A 23,045-nucleotide genomic window follows, 5' to 3' on the forward strand; every position below is an offset into this window, starting at 1 on the left:
CAACGATGTCGCGGTGCTCAATGCCCTCCAGCTATTTCGAGATGGCCAAGTGCAAATATGCACTGGTGCTTGAAAGCCATTTATGGATTGAAGAGTGTGATTTTTGATTCATCGATTATGCTGTTCCAGCTCGATGAGATAATTCTGCAATGGTCAATCGAAATCGACCTCGGGGTTCACAGCATCTAGAGCCGGCGATTCGTAGTTGGTGTACAGCGCGTACTGGTAGACCAAGTGCGGGATCGAAGGCTTGAAAGCCCTAGCACGGCAGCCCAGCAGCTCGTGGATCATTGCCGCGTTCTCTTCTGCAAAGTCAAGTATCAATTCCAGTTCAGACCAGTGAGTACGCGAGTCTTCGGCATTTTTCAGAGTGATGAGACTTTCTTACCGATGGTGGTGAGCAAGATCTTGCTCTCCTTGGAGCGCAGAAGGAGTTTTATGGTCTCGGCGTAGAGCTCCCACACCTCGCGAGTGATGAACGGCGGGTCCACTATGACGAAGTCAAACGTGCCGGCAAGTTCGGACGGCACGTCTTGGGGCTTGTGGAAGTCGAAGGGGACAAAGTGGTCGCCCTCAGACGCAAACTTCGGGTCAAACTGCAAGAGTGCGGAAGGGGGTTAGCAAACTCTTGTCGACTTCTATCCACGGACTCAGCGACGTACATCGAACAGGAAGCACTCGTGTTGAGTCGAGAAGTCGCTTTGCTGGGACTTGACGGCGAAGTACACGCTGGGGGTAGAGAGGAAGGCAACACGGCCGCCAGATTCCGGAGCCTCGACGATTGCTTCTCTTGCCAGTGTTGCCACCGTGCCGACCGAATACCAGTACTGGTTCAGCTCCTCTTTCTGCCAAGCCACGTTAGCCGCAACCTTGGTTCAAGCATGCAACAATGGACTTACTTACCTCAGGGAATTTCTGCCAGAATGTACGCGTACGGCGGATCTGTGTGGCCTCGCGTGGAGCAGAGCGGTCCTTCATTGCGCCGTTCTGTTTTCTAATGAATGCCGGAGTGCGCTCCAACCGACGCATGCAACGGTTCGGAAAACCATCAATACGATCGGGTATAACATGTATGCTGCCAGGTCTACCAGGCTTCCGATCAAAGGGTAGGCGCGATCACCTTGCATGAAAAAGAATCTGCATTGCTATTTGTTTAGTCGTAGGTGTTGAACACTGGGGAGAAAAAAAATAAACGACGTCACCAAGAACACGTCAAACCTGCAAGCCATTCGCGCTGGTGACAAATAGCCACCCCATCACTGGATTTCCATGACATTGCCCATACTCTGCCGCGCTTTCTCGAAAGCTTGCTCCAGCGGGTCCTCCTCACTGCTTGACGTTGGCGAATAGACAAAAGCTGCATCGCACAGGGCAATAGCGTGGCAAGCTTCGCTTGGACTCTTCCCCTCGCGCACCAGCGACAACAGGTCATCGAACTTGGAAGAAAGCGCATCACAGCGCGCACGTGGCGGCAGAATCGTGCACATTGTTTCCAAGGTAGCCTTCGCCTCGTGAACCGCCTTGTCGTTATCCTTGGCATGCTTCAAGAGCTCAGCAGTGTACTCGCAGAACAGACAGCCCACCGACATCGACTCTTCCTCCGGTACTTCCTTCACCGCTGTGGGCTCGCATGCAGCGATACGCGTGCAGATCATCTCTACATCCTCGTTCTTCTTCAGTGAATCAATGATCATGTCTTGGTGCTTCATCAGCAGCTCACACTACAGTTTTTCACAGCAAAGCAACACATTGTCAGGAATCACGATAAAAGCTGAAGCTCCGTACTTCCGTCTTACCTCGGTAGAGTTCGGGATCAACCGGCAGATGGAGTTGATCTCTCGCTCAAAGGTTGCCAAGCTTTCTGAACGGGTGATCAGAGACGCCAGCAGCAACGTATTCTGCTGGCACGATGCGCATTTCGATGGCAGGAAATCTGACCCCTTCAAGTCTAGTAGACCCGACACCAACGCGCTGGGATCTTCCAAAGCTGAGCAGAACTTTAATGCTTGGCAAATCTCGTGAGGCTCCTTTCCAGCTTGTAGATCAGCAGCAGCTTCGTCGAACATCTTGAGGTCTTCGTGGCACTGTCACAAAGCAAATAAGTGATTCAACACCGTCCTTTTGCATGTATAGCTTGATGCAACGCATAACATACTGTATCGTCAGCAGGAAGGAGTTGACACACGATTCCAGCCGCTTCACGCATTTCCTTGACTTGTTCCGGCTTCTGGTCGAGAGCAAACTTGAGCACAGTAACGATGCCACTGCAGTACGCACACGTGTTGCTTCCCTTCCCATGGCTTTGAATGGCAATCATATCGGACGAAAGGCCCTCAAGCTTGGCCATTGCAGGGTTCATGTCGAACGTGCAGTAATTCAGATCGTGACAAATCGCCTTAGGTTGTTCACCCTTCTGCAGAGAGTCAACCACAGTATCGAACTGCTTCACGAACGAGTGGCACTGCAACAAACACGCATTCGGACACACAATAATCGATAACCGTTAGCACCATGCAAAAATCTGCGTGGGGGTGGGAGCAAACAAACATCTTACCTGGTTGTCGCTCGGGAGCATTCCACAAACCATGTCGGCAATTTGCCGAATCTCCGTAATCTTGCTGGGATCTTCGGCTACAGCCACCTCAATGACGGATGCCACTTGCGTGCAGAAGAAGCACCCATCAACTGACACCTCCATCGAGTCTTTCACCATTTGCACCAAAGCCGGGTTGAAAGCGGAGAAACCGGCATCGGAAGCCGGCAATGCAGCCGCTGCAGCAGTGCAAAACTTCAGCTCCGTGCAAATCGCCTTGGCGCTCATACCCTTGGTAATGGAGTCAATAACGAAGTCGAACTCCTTCACATACACGTGGCACGGGTTATCTGCGCCAAGGATATCGCAGATCATGTCCGCGTACGCACGAATCTGGCGGATGTCAGCACCATATTGCTGGAGCGCGACTTTGGCCACCGTAGTCGCAAATTGGCAGTACGTGCACTGCGTAGCGTTTCCAGGGGGCCACTGCGAAGCCACGACCACGCCCTTCATTTCATTGGCGATGGAATGATCACCCTCCTCCCAGCCTCCCGTTTTGTTGCAGCCGCCTAGTGACTTGCAAATTTCGTGAGGGCGCTTGCCCTCCTTCTCCATTTGCACAATCTTGTCGAAGTTCTTGTCGACAACATCGCACTTGCAGTCAGACGGAACCAGTTGGCACACGTTGGTCAGGATCTTCTTCACGATCGGCAGCTTTTCGGGGGACGTGTGGTTAACATGGTGAATAACAATGGTCACGCGCGAGCAGAAGAAGCAACTGCCATGAGGGTGGGGGTGAGGAGGGTGCGGAAGGTGTTCACCACCATGCATCATGTCCATTCTGCCATGGCGGCCGTGACGGCCGTGACGTCCCCCGGGTCCCATCATACCCACGCGGTGGTGCATTCCAAGAGGTCCGTTTCGCATCATACCCACACGAGGGCTTTCATCCAATTGTGGGGGTGCGTCCAAACTTTCGGCCGAGCAATAATTCAGCGCCTTGCAAATGTCACGAGGGTGCACGCCCTTCTTCAGCGAATCAATCACAGTATCCAACTGGTTGACATACACGTGGCAGGGACTGTCATCACCCAGCATGCCACAGATCATGTCAGCGTAGTCACGAATCTGGTCAATCTGCTCCGGGGATTCTTGAATGATAACCTCCACAACAGTCGTGGCAGCATCGCAGTAGACGCACGTTTTGTCGTCACCGAGCATTTCGGATGGGGGCATTCCATGGTGAGGCGTCATGGGGCAGAACTCCATGCTTCCACAGATCTCGTGGGGTTGCTGACCCTGCTGAGCCAGCTGAACAATTCGATCGAAGTTGGCTTCCACTTCTTGGCATTTCGCCTCCGGCGACGCCATTTGGCAGACATTCCCCAACACGGCCTTCAGCGCCGGAAGCTGCTCCGGGAAAAGGTTGTTCGCTTGGTAGATGACTCCAGCCACACGAGTACAGAAGAAGCACGACTGGTCCTTGTCCTCAAAGAAGTCAGTGGTGACCAGAGCTCCGTCTTCAACCGTCTCGAGCTCATCGGGAGTTGCAGACGCATCTTCAATCTGGCTGGCGCTGCCGCTGTCCGACGAGCACATGGAGATCCGCGCGCACACCACCAGCGGGTCCGTGCCGTGCTTCAGCCAGTCCACGATGGCGTCGTAGTTCTTGAGGAACGTGTGGCACATGGAGTCCGCCGCCATGGCGTCGCACAGGTCTCCGATGATGGCTCGGACCTGCTCCACCTGCTGCACCTCCTGCTCCAGCGCTTGGTCCACCATCTGCACGAACCTCTGGCACAACTTGCACGACAAGTTGTCCGTCCCCTCCAAGTCCGAGACCGCCGACATGGCGTCGCACACCTCGTCGTCCGTCTTGCCCTCCTGCAGGAACTTCTTCACCACGTCCTCCGCCTTCAGCACCACGTTGCACTGCCACACAGAGAACACCAATCAACACCAATCAGCATCTTCCTCTTCTTCTCCACTCCAACCACAGTATTAAATGCCCTCTCACCTGCTCGATGAGCTCCGGGCGGCCGAGATCTTCGCACGAGGTCTCACTCCAGAGCTGCAGCGAGACCGTGCCGAAGGCCGAGCGGAAGTATTGCATCAGCGTCTCCGCCTGCTGCTGCAGCGCGTCCTGCTCGTGGATCTTCTCCAGCGCCTTCAAGCACGCGCGCTTCCTCTCCAGCGCCGGGTCCTCCGGCTCCTCCTCTTCAATCAGCACAATGCGCACAGTGGCGTCTTCCGCCTGCTGGGGCGCCCCCAGGCTGAAGAAGCGCTGCAGCATCTCGCTCGAGCGCTGGAAGTGCTCGTTCAGCACGGCCATGAGGCCGGCGGTTGCATCGTCACGCTCGTGGTGGCAGGGCATGGCGGCCTCTGGGGCCCGCATGCCGCGGCGCATGCCGCGCTCGGCGCTCGCGGCGGCCGCCAGGCTCAGCAGCAGTGGCAGCGCGCGCATCTTTCCTCGTCCTTCTCCTCCTTCTTCAAGCTGGGCGAATCCGTGCGACTCTGGAGAAGAGGACGGATGGCACGACTCGGGATGCTGTGCGCATTCCCCTGTGTTGGCTGATTCATGCTGAGATCGAGCAAAAAGGAGCTGGTCGGGTGTACCAGTTGTACCAGACCGACGTTGCAGCTCACAGGGAGTTGGCTCGGGATCAGTTGGGGAGAAGGGGGGTCGCCTATAATGAATCCGTCGCGGAAGGGTTGAAGTGGCAGACCAATCAGAATCGCCGCACTGGAGCAGATCCTTGCAAGTCAAGTTGCACCCTGTACTCTTTGACGAGCGCCACGTTATATCTATTAAGGCGGTGAAATCGTACACAGACAAGTGTTGTTGCAGACACATTGACGTCGTTTTCTACAGTCATTGCTTAGTATAAATGTAATCTTATATCGAAACTCATCACTCGAGTCCCTATGTCGTAGCCAGCTCGCTAGCTGTTTGATCGTCCTGGGGATCGAACCAGGCCAACACGGAAGAGCTGGCCCAGAACAGTACTCGATTGCTCCCTCTTGATCGATCCCCTGGAAGACCGTGTCGGTACTGGAGACGACTCTTCATCACTGCCAGATTGGCGCGTACCCGACCGCTCCAAAGAGATCGACCGAACCAGCTCGTCTGCTTCAAATGGCTTGCATTCCAACACACTCTGCACCAACGCTCGTTGCAATCGCTGATACGAAGAGCTCGTCTCACATCCTCCAGCACACGAACACGTACCGCCGTACTCCACCGGAAGACTCTCCGCATCGATGAACTCCAACAGTGCACCCGCAGTTTCACTCTCTGTCAAAATGTTCGTCTTGGCGCGGGTAGCTTCGTTCAGCAGCGGCTTCACCCCCTTCCACGCCATACCGAACCACGACGGAACGTTCACGATGAAGATCTTGAACGACCGCTGCGGGTAGTGGCGCTGCATCACGCTCGTGCAGCGTCGGATGAACTCGAACGCCTCGCCGCCCATGTCACGCATCCCGATGCCGCGTGCGTCCAGCACGATGCACATCTTTTGTGTCTCACTGGATGCACATGCGTCGCACGGGCATATCTGGTGGGCCGCGTACTTGATCGTGAACTCCATGGCGAATAAATAGTGTTTGAACAGCGCTTCCTGTGAGACGCCAGCCTTCTTGAGCTGCGGAATGTTGATGGAGCCGACCTTCTCGAAGTAGAGCGGGTGACCGAGCTTGTCGTGCTTGTGGAGGAACTGTGTGTAGTGTCTGTACAGAGCAACCGAGCAGCGAGTTATTACACTGTGTTCAAGTGTTTCCATTGAGCCGGGGGCTCCGTGACACGTACGTCTTGATGGTCTCGTAATACCTCTGCGGTGTCATGAGGATCGAATCCACCCTCATCTCCTTCCTCCACGCCAGCGTGGCCTGGTAACGCTGCGCGGCCTTGGACGCGTCTCCATTCTCCGCCACCAGGTAGGCCGAGGGGATCTCCATCTTCTCCATCTTCTGGTTCGTGCTTGCGCTGTCTATCCGGCCTGAATGTGAGCCTGTCTGGACAAACGACACCACAGCAAATAGGATTCACAGCGTCAGAGCGGGCGCTGAACTGCGCGCTTTGGGTCTCCGCTTCTAGCTAACCTCGGGCGCCTTGTGCCAGAATGCGCGCGTCCAGCCACGGCGATGCTCGCGCATACTGTGCGTTGGTTGCTAGCGGACGCTGGCTGATTGAGCACTGATTCAAAAAGAAACGGCTCAGACCTTTACATGTTTTTCAGTCTCTATCAATCTGTCAACCGTTGCTGTAGTCCTGACGCACGTCACCTCGGAGTTTCGTGCGCATTGAGAGCTGTCGGCAGGTCGTCGGGCTCCGGACTGGCTTCCTGCTTGGCCCTGGGCGATACGATCGGGGACCGCTCGGGGCTGGCCGCGGGCGTGGGCGCGCGGAGCTTCATCTGCTCGATGGCGCCCTGGATGGCGTCTACCCACGTGTTGAGAACGCTGGGCGTCGGCGCGTACAGCAGCAGCGAGTGGCCGTTGGCGGCCATCAGCGGCGTGACGATCTCGAAGCTGTTGTTCTGCTTGGTGGTCTTCTGCACCACGGTATCGTGCGTGAGCGACACGATCTGGTAGATCTCCGAGTCGAGCGTCTTGGCGAACCGGAGGAACTGCGGGTGGAGGATGAAGAGCTGGCGGTGCCAGATCGGGTTGAACTGCTTGTGCCGCAGCGACCGCTTGAGCAGGTAGCCGGCCTTGAGCACTTCCTCGCTGAAGAACCCTGCTGGGATGGAGCGACAGAACCCCTCGTCGTCCACTCCGTCCAGCGTGAAGCCGTCATCGGTGCTGCTACTGCCGATTCGGAAGAGCTGGTCCAGAACAGCAGTGGCAGACGTCTCGCGCTTGATGGGCCCCATTACGGGCGGCGGCGAAGACGCAGGCGTAGCTGATGAGGACGCATCAGCTTCACTACTTGAACGACTCTTACCCGAGCGCTCCACTGCGATAGATTGCATCAGCTCGTCTGCTTCAAATGGCTTGCATTCCAACACACTCTGCACCAACGCTCGTTGCAATCGCTGATACGAAGAGCTCGTCTCACATCCTCCAGCACACGAACACGTACCGCCGTACTCCACCGGAAGACTCTCCGCATCGATGAACTCCAACAGTGCACCCGCAGTTTCACTCTCTGTCAAAATGTTCGTCTTGGCGCGGGTAGCTTCGTTCAGCAGCGGCTTCACCCCCTTCCACGCCATACCGAACCACGACGGAACGTTCACGATGAAGATCTTGAACGACCGCTGCGGGTAGTGGCGCTGCATCACGCTCGTGCAGCGTCGGATGAACTCGAACGCCTCGCCGCCCATGTCACGCATCCCGATGCCGCGTGCGTCCAGCACGATGCACATCTTTTGTGTCTCACTGGATGCACATGCGTCGCACGGGCATATCTGGTGGGCCGCGTACTTGATCGTGAACTCCATGGCGAATAAATAGTGTTTGAACAGCGCTTCCTGTGAGACGCCAGCCTTCTTGAGCTGCGGAATGTTGATGGAGCCGACCTTCTCGACGTAGAGCGGGTGACCGAGCTTGTCGTGCTTGTGGAGGAATTGCGTATAGTTCCTGCAGAGCCGAAAAATAAACTAGCGTTAGTATGAAACATGTAGAATGCAAAATAGTAGCTACGTACGCTTTGATAGTGTCGTAGTGCGTCTGCGGCATGGTTAGAATGGAGTCAGCCAGCACTTCTTTCCTCCACGCCAGAGTGTTCTGGTAGCGCTCCGTCGCCTTGGCGACATCTCCGTTCTCCGCCACGACGAAAGCTGGTGGGACCTTGATAGCTGCCGCTTCCTGCATTGCCTTATTGCTAGTATTTTCCAATCGCTCGGAGTCGGATGCTTCGAGGGCCACAATGGTAAAGTTCCAGTTGCCCAGCTGATGTTCATCCTTTGGTTTGATCTGCCTTGCCGTAACCACTTGGCCCGGGAAGAAGACTTCCACCGAAAACACCAACACTGCAACTGTCAGACCAACATATACGGCCGGCAGCACCACAATCGAGCCAAGCACGTGCGTGAACACCGAAGCCGCGCTCAGATACACGAGAACGATACCACACGAGAGCTTGAAAATCTGTCGATAGGTGCCACGCAGCGTTCCGCGGAGGTCTCCCTTTTTGCGGCCAACAGCGCGCGTGGCCCGAACAAGAACACGCATGGGGCGCTTTCCATTGAGCACCACTCGATAAAATGCCCGGCCCTCGTGCTTGAGGAACCGCTGGCATGGAATCCGCAAACGACCACCGTCGGAAAAGTGGAGCACCAACATCATCGATCGCCGTAAGTCCTGAAACACAATAGAAGTCCCCACCTCGGCATCCTTCCTGGTAGTTACCAGCACCCGTGTGCTTGGGCTGCGGTGGCCAGCTTCCTCTGAAACTTGCGAGCTGTCATTGCTTTCTTTCACGTCCTTGATCTCAATAGACTGAATAGAAGGGAACTCCTGGCCGTGCATCTCAAACAATATCGTTTTACCACGACCGTCGCACCGCAAGTGTCCGCCTTGCACGGGCGCACCCTCCTGCTGCTTGCTGAAGTGCGTGATGACGCGATTGAACTTGGACCGCGTCCGGTTCGAGTCGGCCACGTCGATAATAAGGTTTCGATCGCCGTAATACATGACCTTGCCCATGGTTCTCAGCGCGGCCGTGGCCAGATGCAACTCCACCTGCGTGGGCTTCCCGAACGTGGTCTCGGCCATGGTCTTCGTCGTCTTGGCCAGGTTACTAAAGAAGAGGAAGTTGTCCTCGTCGTCGGACGAGTCCGAGCTGCTGTCGTCTCCATCCGTGTCCGGCTGCAACTGGTAGAAGGACAGGTACATCTCGCCCGGCGTGTTGGACTCTTTCGGCCCGAAGCAGCCGTTCTTGGTGCTTGGCCCGACGCCCATCTTGTTGTTCCAGACGCGGCCGGCCGCGTCCACGAGCACCACGACGTCTCCGTAGCTCACGGGCGTGCCCACGCCCAGGCCGCAGTTGGACAGGATCATGAAGACCGACTCCTTAAACTGCTTGGCCCCGCACGCGGCGATGGGCGGGATGCAGGCCAGCTCGTCCTGCTTCTGCGCGTTCTTGGACGCCAGGAACCGCTTGCCGCCCTCAAAGGTGCCGACGTAGCCGCCAGCGGCCGTCGGGCCCGCGTACTTACTGCGCGCGAAGAGGCGGATGGTGTCGCCGTAGCGCACGGCCACGTGGGGCGGCGCGCTCTTGGAGACCGTGTCCAGCGGCATGGAGCCGTGCACGGCCACGTCATGAGGCTGGCGCCGATGATGGTAGAGCGGCGGGTTGAAAGTCGCAGCGGGCCGCGAGGTGGCCCGGGGCCGGCTGTCCGGCAGCGTCACCGGCCCGGGCGGCGTGTCGGTGCTGTCGGCGCTGTTGCTGGTGCTCGAGCTGCGGCGCAGGCCGAGGCCGAACCCGCTGCTGGTGCTGCTGCTACCGTCATCGTCCGCCTTGGCGCGCCGCTTCCGCGCGCGCAGCGACACGCCCGAAAAAAGCGTGCTGCCGTTTGGCGGCGCGGCCACGCCCTTGACGGCGCCCAGGAGCTGCATGGGCGGTCGAATGGGTAATAGATCGACTTCTCCGACACCTTATGTGCGCGTGAGTCGGGTTGCCCTTTTGAGCCTGATGCCGAGCTCGCTCGCTCCCTTATCCGGATTCCGACTCGTTTTCGTACCGCGGCTTTTGGGCCGTGAAATAGGTCGGGTTGCATAAAAGGACGAGTATGTCGCTAGGGAAGTGCCCATTTCCACAACTAGCATTTGCTGCAACTGGAGCACTGTACATGTAGTGCACTGTACTAGTATACTGGGAACACCCGAAGAATGAGGTGGACACGTGCTACACGAGCCAGAAGGATGTCGGCCGAGCAGGTTCAACGGCAACTTTCAGACTGAGGCAGGAAATGCACATCGACATCAACAGCCCCATGCACCAGCTTCAGAAAGTGAACTGCGGCACGCGCGATATTCATGGGTGTGGCCCCTGCGGGGCCACACCCTTGAATCACGCGGGCCACAGTTCTCCCTTATCACGGCAATCACCACCGGTACCAGCACCAGCGCTTTATACCACACCCAGCCAAGTCGAAGACGACCTAGTTGTGGTTTTCAACTATTTTGCCGCCCGATTTGACGTGTTATCTCGGAGCTCCTATTCGGTTTTCACAATAGTCCAATTTAGCTATATCTGACCTGAGTTAGTAGCATAAGGCTCAGAGGGGAGGCATTCCAAGTTGGCCATACCTTCATGACGCATTAGAACTGCACGACATTGGGGACAATAGTACACTGTATATATTCATAGCACTATGGCCAGCTAAATCACCTGTGTGATCATCTACGGTCGCTACAACTCCGTGCCACGCCGATCTGAGAGGACCCCAGACATGTTTTCGCGGCGGTCCCTTTTGCCGGTGAAAAGCGGCATTTCTGGCCCCTCCTTCGCAACTCGCAGCCCCCAGACGCAAATCGGGCCAGATATAGTTTGCTTCCCTCAGCCCCTCCTGCTAAATCGGAGCCCTCCAGCAAATCGGGCCCGATATATCGGATCTCGGATCACCCGATTTGCCAAAACGGATGAAAGCCACAATACAATTGTGCCTTGCATGCTTTCTGTCTAAACAACGACGTAATTCGTTGTTTTAGCAAATCACGGTGATTAGCCCATCATTGAGTTAGGAGGCTAACTCGTCGATTTAAGATAGAATAGCTGCTATTAATAAGACAACGAGTTAACGTTGAGTTATGCTCACTTTCGTTGAATGGCTGGAGTAAATCCGACAATACTACGGCCCTGACATTCCAATTCTAACTCGCTCGCTTTGTCTGATTGCTTTCTAGTCGATGATTGACATGCGTTGGCGATCTATCGTACTAAACTACGTGTACAATATTGAAGAACATCCCTGTTTTTATATCGAGGAGCTGCAAGCAGCTTTAAGTCAGCGTTTCCTGAACTACCAAACATTTCTAGTAGAAATTTTCTACTGCTACTATATGCCGTGCTATGAAATTCGAGCTTGGTTTAACGCGCAAGGCCACGACGAAGAGAGCGAAAGAAAACGTCCCCGCCGAAATCGGTGCTTACTATTATCCAAGGAGTTGGCGCCATTCTATCGGGGACCTTATCAGTTTGTTTTCTTGCAGCGACAACCGATTTATTCTTGCAGTGGCAACCGCTCCGTTCTTGCTCTGCGTTGTGCTTGCGGTTGATTAGCTTAACTTTAACTTCGAGTTAGGCTGCGAGATATGATCACCTGGAAGGATTTGCTCGTTGGTTTAGAGCCCTTAATCGCATGCCAAAGTTCGTGCAAAGCACAATAGTACTTGTATTGTGGCTTGCAGCGATTTTGGCAAATCAGGGCCTCATATATCCGATATATCGGGTCCGAATTGTTAAAGTGGTCCGATTTGATGGGATCGCCATTCCGATTTGTTAGCAGCTACCCGAATTGCCGCTTTAATGTTGCAATTCTGAGGGGCAGTGATTATCTCAGGTCAGCTGTGGCAAATCCACTACATGTACAATCGGGGGTGCATGCACGGCAGCGTGCCTTTTACGGAAGAGTAGTGCCATGGCAACATACACCGCGTCGATTCTTTCAGCTAAGAAAGCAGAACGAACAAGTAAACAACCCGCTCGCTGCGCTGTCACCTAAGCTATCTCTGCACCTACTAGTTAGAGTAGATGGACATTGAACAGTGTAGAGCATGCTTTATTTGACTTCACTATGTATTTCACCTGCTTTGAATGTTCGATCCCTATTTCAGACCCCTACAGCTCCAATTTATATAAATCGGGGTTCGATATAAAGTTGTAAATGAGAGGGCAAAATCCCTGCAAGCCACAATATACAGATCTCCAGATCTAAGCCCAAAAACTCGAGATGCGTAGCTCCTCCCCGTCATTTAGTCGGTGGTGAGCAAGACTCCGCGCTCACTCACACTGAATAGTGTTGAGCTAAGTAAGTAAACGTTGTCGAGGACGAGAATTCTTCGTTGCCACCAGCAAAGCGATGTATCGGGATATGTAATGACGAGCTTGAAGCACAGGGCGTCCGCTGTAACATGCTGAAATAGTCTTCAACATTGCACGTTTCCGGCTCAATTCTCGCTTTGCAAATTATTTCATAATAGTCTGGCTGTCCGGCGTAGCATCAGATCGGAAGGAACTTACGCGCACAGCATCTGAAGGTTGTATGGGTTTCGTTCAAACCTTTCGGCTTCTTCAGGTTCGAGATAAAGCTTCGCGATACAGATTGTTTCCTCATGTACGACCGTTTTCAGAACTACCCATTTCCTTACAGCCTGCTTATCCGGACGAGTTTCTGACGGTTCATGTGACGTGTGCTGCTGCTACCGTAGCGCGTTGTCGCTCGTTGCCGCAATTTTTGCAGCAGTGCTGTCAGCGCTGTCGTCATGGATCGCAATGTATGCCAGCCACCGCATCAGCGTTGCTCAATACATTTTTTTCAGCTCGAGACAGCAACGACTGACGGTGAAGTTACACAAAGTCTGCCTCGTTGCTTGGGAGCTTCCGCCACCATTGCGTTTACCACTGCCAAGACTCGCGCCGGAGACTCTGGTCGGTCCGACAACGAGCCCGAGGTGTTAGCCACGCACTCCTACACATCTGCGAAAAGACCAGGCAGAAATCCGGTGACGTGCTTGTCGAGCTGTCAAATTGAAATGGTCGAGCCAACGACGACAAGCTCGGCTGGGTGTCTGGAGTCCTCGACATCGCGGCATCGCCTTGTCACGGCCTTGAAATGCCTGGTCGGACAGATCAGCGGATCGCTTGCCCGAGCTGGAAACCCATCGGCTTTCTCGGGCGACGTCGGGCAGCGCCGTGAAAACTGCGCGGCATCATCTCTGCCTGTCCACATCTGAATGCTCAGGAAGCTGATGGTGCCTGCAGCATGACGTCAGCCTCGTCTGGTTGTCCGTTGAGTGGCTGGCGTCGCCGGCGACTCACCGCTCACAAGTGCATCCAGGAGCTACATACAGCCTCGCGTTCCTCTTCAACTCTATGCAAGTACACGTAGTATGAGGGAGGGCACAGTTCAAGAAAGCTAACACACCCGTAAGTAGTCAAATTTGCTTTTTATTGACGTTGAAGCACCCCGTGGCGAGCTTCCAGCGGTCGATACCTTGCTGCAATTAACTCTGCTGGAGGGAGGAGGACGGGGGTGCGTGTTCAATCAATCGAGCTCGCGCTATCATATCGATAAAATCAAATCACATGTATGGGGATGGATGACTATGCAGGCCGGCCGACCGGCCGACCCTCGCTGCTTAGCACAATACAGACCCTAACGAAATCTGCATGGCGTTCTTCGAGCGTTCTTCCTACTTCCGCGGCGGCGTGGCCGGACGCTGCGTGCCCAGACCGTTGTACGCATAACGCTGCTTCTTCTCCGCAGGCTTGAGGATCTGGAACGAGCACATAAGCGTCTCGTCCACAGACATCATGGCGCCGGCGTTGTCGAACTCGCCGCAGTAGTTGGGTGCTGAGAAGAGCGTGACCAGCTGACGCTTGGCAAAGAACTCATAGCCGTCCTCCACCACCTGGTGGGCTCGGCAGATCAGGTCGAGGTCGTGGCGCTTGAGAAACTGGCTCACGATGTCCGGGCCGAACGTGAAGGATACGCCGCGGTCGTTCTCTCCCCAGCCCATAATGTCCTTGTCGGGGTCGGACCACAGCAGGTCGCAGAGCAGGCCAGTGTCGGGCACGTCCGTGGGGCGCACGAAGCGCTTGATCTGCTCCATCTGGCTCAGCTCGGGCGACAGGCCGCCGTGCATGCAGAAGATCTTCTCATCCACGATGGCAGCCACGGGCAGGCAGTTAAAGCAGTCCGTGAAGGTCTTCCAGAGCTTGATGTTGTAACGGCGCTTGCACTCGTCGTAGAAACCGTAGATGCGGTTGATGGACGCGCACTCGTGGTTGCCGCGCAGGATGAAAAAGTTCTCCGGGTACTTGATCTTGTACGCCAGCAGCAGGCAGATGGTCTCCAGACTCTGTTTGCCGCGGTCCACGTAGTCCCTACAACAGCCAACACACCAACCAACCCAATAAATCAGATCTCCAGTTCTCCCCCTCGCCTTCCCAGCGGTCTCAATGGCCTATCCTGCACTACTTACCCGAGGAACAGGTAGTTGGCGTCCGGGGGGAAGCCGCCGTACTCGAACAGACGCAGCAGGTCGTAGTACTGGCCGTGGATGTCACCTGCAGACAAGAAGAGCAGCGTCAGAACCCTCGCTCCCAGGCGCGTTCAGTCTACTACTACTACGCGTCTGAATGCTGCTGAAGACACGCACCGCAGATCTTGATGGGCGCCTCCAGCTCCACCAGAATGGGCTGCGCCAGGAACACCTCGCGTGCGTGCAGGCACAGCCCGCGGATCTCCGTCTCCGTCAGGTTCACCTGCTTCCCGGGGCGCGCGCCGCGCACGCTCAGCAGCTTCTCGATGATGCTGTCCACGTCGATGGGCTCGAGTCCGGACGACGCCATGGCTGCTGCAGTAAGGCTTGGCTTGGCTTTCCCTTGTCGCTCTCGGCCCTTCCTTCCTTCTTCGGTTTGGTCGAGGGCGCAGTGTCCAGTCCCCCCTGCTCCTCCCTGGATGGTTCGCGCGAAGCCGCGCCATTGGACATTAAAGCGCTCGAAAACCGCCGATTCGCGGAAAAGAAGCGTCTGTTTCGACCAATTGCCGCGCGTGGAAAGGAACGGCAAAACAGCTGTGTCTCGAGGTGGTGATCACCTTTGAGCCTGTTCGCTACGTAGCTGGAGATGGAGACGAAAACCAAAAGTGTGACCGGATTGGTCAAAAGTAGGTAGCACACAACAAGACAACTAGAGATGGCACTGTGAATTCGTCTCCAGCTCTTTGAGGTGGAGAGGGGCGGATCTACCTAGAGATTTACAGGGCCAGGCACAACATGGGAGACGAAGATGCAATTGTCCTCGCTGCGTGCTCCGCCGTGGCACAGGCTGTGGCTTTGTATGCAGACAGTTGCGAACCAGGACCTCCTGCTGGCAAGAAGAACCGTTTTACCGTCACCACTCTGCGCTTCGAGTCGATGCTTCAATCATCAGGTTCGAGACCAATCTGCGCTGTACGAGATCCACCTTCTTCCGTATAGCTAGCTTTCTACAAGAGCATGGGGTCGCTTTTGCACAAGCTAAGGTCAAGAAGCATTCCTACGAAAAGAAGGTGGCAGCGGCGCTGTATTTCCTGGGCTCAGCGGGTGGATATCGCGAGGTGGGAGCTGCAACGGGCAGCTAGAAGCTACGTCATGGAGATCACTACGGAGGTAGTTCGCGTGCTAAATGCGGTAGCGCCAGCGGTGATTTCTTTTCCGCGCAGTCGGGACGGGTGGACTGCTGTTGAGGACGGCTTTGCATCGCCACATGGTTATCCAGGTGTCGCCGGTGCTATAGATGGCTCTTTGATTGCTATTGAGCGTCCTGATGACTATGACGGCTTCTACTGCCGCAAGTGCTATCCTGCGCTCAATGTACAGGCTATCGTGAGCCCCGACAGGACCTTCATGAGCGTTGAAGTGCGGCCAGGTTCTTGGTCTGACCGAAAGTGCTGAAACTCTAGCAACTTTGAACGCCTCAGCAATGTTGTTCAGTCCCGCACCAATTGCTCGCATTCCTTCTGCATTTTCAGCCCTTTCACGGGCTCTTTTGCCAGTGTTACGCATCCATCCACTGCTATTTTGCCCGCCCTCGTGATCAGCTACATCAATGTCCTCTTCATGCTGTAGCGGCGGCTCAGCAGTAGAGCTCTGGCTGAGCTCCAGTGCATCCTCGTCCTCCAGCAGTTCAGTGCTTGTTGCATCACTAGAGAAAAGCGCGCCCGCATCCATGCCTTCTAAGTCCCCCCACACGTCACGCACAGCCTCGTAGCACACGGGCTCCTTCAGCGGCTTCTCGGTGGCGTTACCGGTAGCCTCCAGAGCAACACGGTACGCGGTGTACTGCTTGTGCATATGCTTCAGCTACAATAGGATTAAAATGAAGTGAACTCGGTTAGCATTAACAAGTTCCTGTCAATAGTTTGTCATCATACACACCTTTGACTTGCACTGCCCTGCATCAACTTCAAGCCCTCCGAGGCGGAATGTTTCGGCAGCAAGCATTTTCCATGCCGCAGTAAGCTGCTTGGGGCTCCTCGTTCCCTGAAACCAACCTCTCATGGTATCGTAGCGAAGCCGCAACAGCACTTCGGCCGCTCTCGGTGTCCAGGCAAACGACGGCTTGACGTTAGCAGCTCCTTTCAGACGAGACTTGCCTCGGCCCTGTGCTGCTTGCGGTGCGGCCGAGGCTTGCAGACGCTCGAGCATGCGAGATGGAGCGGGAGTAGGCTCTGGCGTAGCGGACATCGCCACTGATACTTGAGCTAGCGGAACAAATGTGGACGCAGTCTCGGCGCCTTCTAGCAGCAGACCTTCATCACCGGCAGATGGTGTCAGCGAGACGAGGGGCTCGGACGCTGGCGTTTCGTCATGACGTGCGGGGGGCGCAGGAACCGAAGAGCCTTGAGCAGCGGCATGTGCCGCACGCGTGGCCGCACTGGTGACGCGAGTCGGCATTTTCTCAAGTGGGGAGGAGAGCCATCCCATATCTGTCCTGTGATTGGCTTAAAATTTGTCTGGAGATGGATACATAGCGAACGAGCTGTAGGTGGAGATCAAGCACCATCTCTGTAACGGGGTTACATGGAATAGTGACCCTGTCACTATTCCGGGATGGCTACATCGGTCACTCCCCTTGATAGTGACCCAAGTGGCCTCAGAGCCAACAGATACATTTTGTATGGCACAAACTATAGGGAACTTAGGATTTGTATGCAGGCCAAATCTGTACCAACCTATAAATACATTCAGTCTTTGATCTACCGCTTTTCAAGTCAAGTCGTCCCCTTCAGACCAGGGACACGTGAACGGCTGTTCACTTGGAGTTTGTATACTTCTGCTTCCTCTGTTAAGAAGTGCTGTGTGCCCCGTCACACTTGGTAGCACTTGTAGTCAATCCTACGCCTACGCGGGTAGATTGGACTACCTGAATCCTCTGTGGTCTCATCGAGTGAGCCAAGATGGATCGTACGGAGTTTCCCCATCTGAACGACTCGCAGGACGAGTCCGTTCGTAAGATGGCAGGCATCTTTGGGACAGATGCCCTGTGTAGCTTAGCGGCGGCGACGCCGGCTGAGCAGGTTGAGCGTATCAACGCGTTCGACACCTACGAGCGAGGGCTCATCGCCCACGTTCAAGGGCTGCAGGCCACTGCGGCCGCGCCGAAGCCGGTGCAACCGAAGCCCCTGCGGCTGAAGGTTCACCCCTTCGAAGGGAAGGAAGGAGAAAACCTTCACTTGTGGGTTCGAGAGGTTGAGCTCGCGATGGACGCGGCTCTCGTCTCGGACGAGCGACTCCGTGTCGCCATTGCGCTCTCCAACCTTAGTGGTCGCGCTAAGAGTTGGGCGTATACGCGCGATCGACGACGCCTGGATGCTTTGCATCATGGTCCCAGCTGTGCGAGCAGCTGCGGGCCGCGTTTCATCCGGCGAACTACGAGTACCGCCAGCGTTCGCGCTTCCTCGCCTGCAAACAAGGATGGCGCGAGCTGCATGAGTACATCCAGGAGATGCGAGTGCTCACTGCCTCTTTGGTGGGGAACCCCCTGCCTGAACACATCAAGGTGACCGTGTTCATGGACGGTCTGCGTGTCGGTCCTGCCCGCACGCAACTGTTCCGTGTGCAAGCAAACACTATGGAGGAGGCGATTCAGATCGCCCTCCAGGAGGAGTACAGCCACAAGCAGGCTCGTACCCCCGCCACGGTATGGCAGAGCAACCCTGCCTCTGGCGGTGCGCCTAATGGTAACTCCGGCAATGGAGCGATCAACGGGCCGGTTCCCATGGATCTGGGCATGGCCGAGCAGAGCGACATTCGCTGCTACGGCTGTGGCAAGCTTGGGCACATGAAACGTGCTTGTCCCGCGGGAAGACTGAAGAAGAAGTTCTCTTCGAAGCCCTTTGGCTCTAGGGGTCGCTGGCAGAAGCCGCGCCCCAGGAACCAGGAGAACGCCGGACACAAGTAGGGGCAGGGCCCCCTACTGGGGAAACACTAAGTCTTCATGAGGGGCGTGCGGGTGGCGCACGCCATGGGGACTTAGCCCCTGAGAGTCTCTGTACTCTCGAAGCGGAGAAGGGCAGCGGTGGGCTACTTGTGGTGCACGCGAGTGTACCGGGATACGATCATCCCTTGAGAATCTTGATCGACTCTGGGGCGTCCAAGAACTTTGCGCGCCGCCAGACTGTCGCACGCAATCGCGACAAGTACGCCGATGCGCTACGAGGCAGCAAAGGCAACGGGCTGGTCTCGGTAAGACTGGCCGACGGTACGGTGGTAGAAGTACCTCGGGTCCACATGGACCTCACTGTCAAGTTCGAGGACTTCGACAGCTGCTGGAGATGGCGCCGCTGGCGTTGGCGTGGGTAACCAAGTTCCACGCGAGGTCACTCAGACCGTAACTGATGAGGAAGGCACTGCAGGCGCTTCCGAGGTGGGTAACATAGTTCCACAGGAGGTCACTCAGACCATAACTGATGCGGGAGTCGCTGGAAGCGCACCTGGTGTGGGTAACCAAGTTCCACACGGCGAGGTGGGTAACATAGTTCCACCCAGCAAGGCGGGTAACCAAGTTCCGCTCAAGGACAAGGCGGGTAACGTAGTTCCGCACGAGATCGAGAAGATCGGTGGTGCCGTCAAGGCGGCGCCACAAGACGAAGACACCCGAGGGTCACGTCGTAAGCCGGGCCAAGTCGTGTTGCCGACGACGCCAGTCGCCAGCGACTCCGAGCCTCCAGCCAAGGCTCCAGCCGCCGAAGAGTGTTATCACATCTTCGACGGCGTGACCGGTAGTCGGGTCAAGACAGGAGCTGTCGAGCTTACAGCTCTGCCCGAGGTTTCAGAGTTGCTGAGCCTTGAGGAGCTCGCCATGGAGGACTTCTTGGCCGAGCTAAAGGCCGGGGAGATCGCAGAGTTGGTTCTCCTCCGACCGGAGTCCACGTCGGCCGAGTTGAACTCATCCTCGGTCATGGACCAGGCAGTCCTGGAGGAGTTCCAGAGACAGCGCGCGTCGCGCATGGGCTCTGAGATTCTTAAGAACCCCCGGGACCCGGTGTACCCCTAGGTGAAGGAGTTTGAGGACGTGGTGTCCAAGGATCCACCGTCCAATCTCCCTCCGGACAGGGGAATCAGGCACGAGATCGATCTCGTGCCGGGCACGAAGTACTGCGTCACGAGGCAATGGCCTCTTCCCCGGGAGCAGTGTGAAGTCATTGATGCCTTCTTTGCCGCCAAGGCGAAGGCAGGCATGGTGCGGGAGTCGAAGTCCCCGCACTCGACGCCTACCTTCTGTGTTCGCAAACCGAACGGAAAGTGGCGTCTGGTTCATGCTTATAACAAGCTGAACAGCGCGACAGTGCCTGCGCAGACACCGATCCCGCGCAAGGACGTGTTGCTCAACAACATGGCCGGCTGCACGCTGTATAGCGCGCTGGACCTGGTGGACGGATACCAGATCCTGATGCGCGAGAGCGACATCCCACTCACGGCTGTGAGCACGCCGAGCGGTATGCTCTGGGAGTGGCTGGTCATGCCTCAGGGGCTTTCTAACGCCCCGGCAACGTTCAATTGCTTGGTCACACAACTGTTCCGACCTTTGCGTGCGTTCACACAGACGTACTTTGGCGACATCTTCGTCCACAGCCGTGCCGAGGCAGGCCAGACGGTCATCTGTGTGTTCGCAGCTGAGGAGATCAAGGTCCTGGGCTGCTTCGTCAGCAGCGCCGGGGTCCGGGCGGACCCGGAGAAGGTGAAAACCATCGCGGCTTGGCCGCCACCTCGGTCGCAGAAGGACCTACGACAGTGGTTGGGCCTCGCCAACTACCTGCACAAGTATAGTGCAGGCTACGCCAAGCTGGCACGGCCCTTGTCGGATCTCCTGAAGAAGGATGTCGACTGGCGCTGGGAGCGTCGCCATCAAGATGCTTTTAATGACATCAAAGCGAGCTTACAGCGCGCGCCAGTCCTGGCATTGCCGGACGAGACGAAGCCTTTCAGCGTAGTCTGTGATGCGCCTGACTACGCAATTGGCTGTGCGCTATTGCAGGCCGACGATGAAGGCCGCGAACGGGTCATCTCGTTCCAGTCCAGGCAGCTCAAGGCAGCCGAACGGAACTATCCAGTCCACGACAAGGAGCTACTTGCCATGAAGTACGCTCTTGTCAAGTTCCGAGTGCACCTCCTGGGCTCGACGCCCTTTGTCGTTTATACAGACCACGCGTCCTTGCGGACTGCCGTCAACACGCCGCATCTCTCACAGCGGATGGCGCGTTGGCTGTCATTCTTCGCGGAATACAACTTCCATGTCGAGTACAAGCCGGGCAAGTTGAACGTGCTTGCCGACGCGCTGTCGCGCCGACCCGACTACGAGCTTGCTCATATTAGTCGGGTCACGACGGATCTGTATGATCGCATCAGGCTGGGGTACCGAGACGATGCCAGTCTCGGACCTCTTGTGCGGTTCTTGGCCGCTGGCTCGGAAGCCAAGGCCGAGTGGCTCACGCCCCGACAACGTGCAAGGCTGCACCGCTATGAGTGGGCTGACGGTTTGCTCCACTATAGGGTCGAGCCCGAGGATCCTCCCCGTATTGTCGTGCCCAACGACGAGGATCTCAAGTACGACATCCTGATGGAGGCGCACGACGCTCCATCCGGTGGCCATCTCGGCCGTGAGAAGACGTACGCGTCTGTCTCGCAGATGTTTTGGTGGCGTCACATGTACAAGTGGGTCGCCACCTACGTCCGTACGTGCGAGACGTGCCAGCGCGTGAAGCCTGCCGGTCACGCCTCGGCACCATTGCAGAGCCTGCCGGTCCCAGCGGACTGCTGGAAGTCGATGGGTCTCGACTTTGTCTTCGGACTTCCGGCCGATGACCGTGGCAACACTGGTGTTGTTGCCTTCGTGTGCCGTCTGAGCAAGATGGTCCACTTTGCTCCAGTTCGTGACACCGTCACTGGCGACGAGGTCGCTCGCCTGTTCATGGACTGTGTCTTCCGACACCACGGTCTGCCCGAGACCATTGTCTCTGATCGAGACCCGCGGTTCACCGCTACGTTCTGGCAGACGCTGTTTCGCCTTCTCGGCACACGACTGTCGATGTCGACGGCGGACCACCCGCAGACGGATGGCCAGACGGAGCGCGTCAATCGCGTGCTCGAAGACACGCTCCGCAGTATCTGCGCGGAGATGCCCCGCTCTTGGGCTGATCGCTTGCCCATGGTTGAGTTCACACTCAACAATGCGGTACATGTATCGACGGGCTTTACGCCCTTTTACCTGAACGGGTTGCGCCACCCTTAGGTGCCGCTCACATTACGAGGCAGTACCGGGGCTTCGGTCCTAAGTGGGGGAGAGGCTCGGAAAACCTTTTCCTCCCAAGTCTCGGACGTGAGTCCAGCCACCTTGCGGAAGCAACTGTCCTCGTTTGCCGAAGACAGGCTGAACATAATCAGCAGGGTGCGAGACACCATGGCGCAAGCCCAAGATAAACAGAAGGAGTACTCTGACCGAAATGGAAGAGGAAACATGAACGTGTTTAAGGTTGGGGATTTAGTTCTCCTAGATACTAGAAACCTACCGCTAAACACTGTTAGCTCGGTCGAGAGCAACAAGCTGAAGCACCGCTTCATTGGACCCTTCACGGTCCTCAGCCGGCATGGCGCGGCGTACACCATAGACTTGCCCAAGTCGATGACGACTCACCCGACGTTTTACGTGGGTCGTCTTAAGAGGTACCATGGCCCTCTGGCTCTGGCTGCCCCGCAGGAAGCGGTGGGTGGCCCGGTGGAGAAGAGCGCAGCGTCGAGTCGCGGTAAGGCGCCTGATACGCGCGCTGGTCGTAAGACGGCGCGGCGTACATCAGAGCAGCATACGCAGGGGCCCCGTACGAGCCCTGGCCAAACTGGGCCTGATACGAGTGGGGCTGCTGCTGCTCCGGATACGGCGCGTGGCCATGAAGCTCGGCCCAAAGGCCAGCGAGCTGGTTTCGCAGCGAGTCGTAAGACGACAGGTCGGCTCGACGATCCACACGGCCATGGAGACTGCGAGATTCTTGATATAGCGAGGCAACATCCTCACGGAGCCGCTCCACGGCACCAGGCTGACCAGCACGAGCGGCAGCCTTGCCACCAAGGCCGACGCCAAGCGCGATCTCGAGGACGTACACACGGTCCCGGAGAAGACGAATCTCCACTTGCTGCAGGGCCACCACCTGACTCGGGGCCCCAGCATACGGCTGCGTCGCCTCAGGATCGTAGCCATGGCCGTGCGAGGCCACCGCCGGCCCTCCTTGATCGTAATGGGCAGATCCACTACCACGTGGAACGAGTCGTCCGGGAGCGGCGGCTCCATGGCAAACGCCAG

At 56.5% G+C, this 23,045-nt stretch overlaps 4 protein-coding genes across 4 annotated transcripts; all 4 read right to left on the reverse strand.

The window, feature by feature from the left end:
• Positions 1 to 153: 153 nt before the first annotated feature.
• PHYSODRAFT_307569 (hypothetical protein) lies at positions 154 to 5,000 on the reverse strand (the record flags this gene model as incomplete). Its single annotated transcript, XM_009540416.1, has 11 exons — positions 154 to 305; positions 389 to 596; positions 663 to 845; positions 904 to 994; positions 1,121 to 1,145; positions 1,286 to 1,721; positions 1,797 to 1,861; positions 1,958 to 2,084; positions 2,156 to 2,461; positions 2,555 to 4,468; positions 4,554 to 5,000. The coding sequence occupies 11 exons, from the start codon at positions 4,998 to 5,000 to the stop codon at positions 154 to 156; spliced, it is 3,954 nt and encodes a 1,317-aa protein (XP_009538711.1).
• Positions 5,001 to 6,816: 1,816 nt separating this feature from the next.
• PHYSODRAFT_532658 (hypothetical protein) lies at positions 6,817 to 8,827 on the reverse strand (the record flags this gene model as incomplete). Its single annotated transcript, XM_009540417.1, has 2 exons — positions 6,817 to 8,119; positions 8,187 to 8,827. 2 exons carry the CDS (start codon positions 8,825 to 8,827, stop codon positions 6,817 to 6,819), a joined length of 1,944 nt encoding a protein of 647 aa, XP_009538712.1.
• A 4,833-nt stretch (positions 8,828 to 13,660) lies between these two features.
• Positions 13,661 to 15,128, reverse strand: PHYSODRAFT_356184 (hypothetical protein). The gene is made up of 3 exons (XM_009540418.1): positions 14,867 to 15,128; positions 14,690 to 14,774; positions 13,661 to 14,591 (listed from the first exon to the last, which is right to left on the reverse strand). The coding sequence occupies exons 1-3, from the start codon at positions 15,057 to 15,059 to the stop codon at positions 13,898 to 13,900; spliced, it is 972 nt and encodes a 323-aa protein (XP_009538713.1). The 5' UTR covers positions 15,060 to 15,128; the 3' UTR covers positions 13,661 to 13,897.
• Positions 15,129 to 16,599: 1,471 nt separating this feature from the next.
• On the reverse strand, positions 16,600 to 17,258 carry PHYSODRAFT_289188 (hypothetical protein; the record flags this gene model as incomplete). The annotated part of the gene is given in 2 exon segments (XM_009540419.1): positions 16,600 to 17,129; positions 17,144 to 17,258. A coding segment is annotated over 1 exon segment (190 nt), but the record flags the coding sequence as incomplete, so codon positions are not given.
• Positions 17,259 to 23,045: the final 5,787 nt, after the last annotated feature.

Source organism: Phytophthora sojae, assembly GCF_000149755.1.
Source record: "Phytophthora sojae unplaced genomic scaffold PHYSOscaffold_15, whole genome shotgun sequence".
In the NCBI taxonomy this organism is placed as follows: Eukaryota; Oomycota; class Peronosporomycetes; order Peronosporales; family Peronosporaceae; genus Phytophthora; species Phytophthora sojae.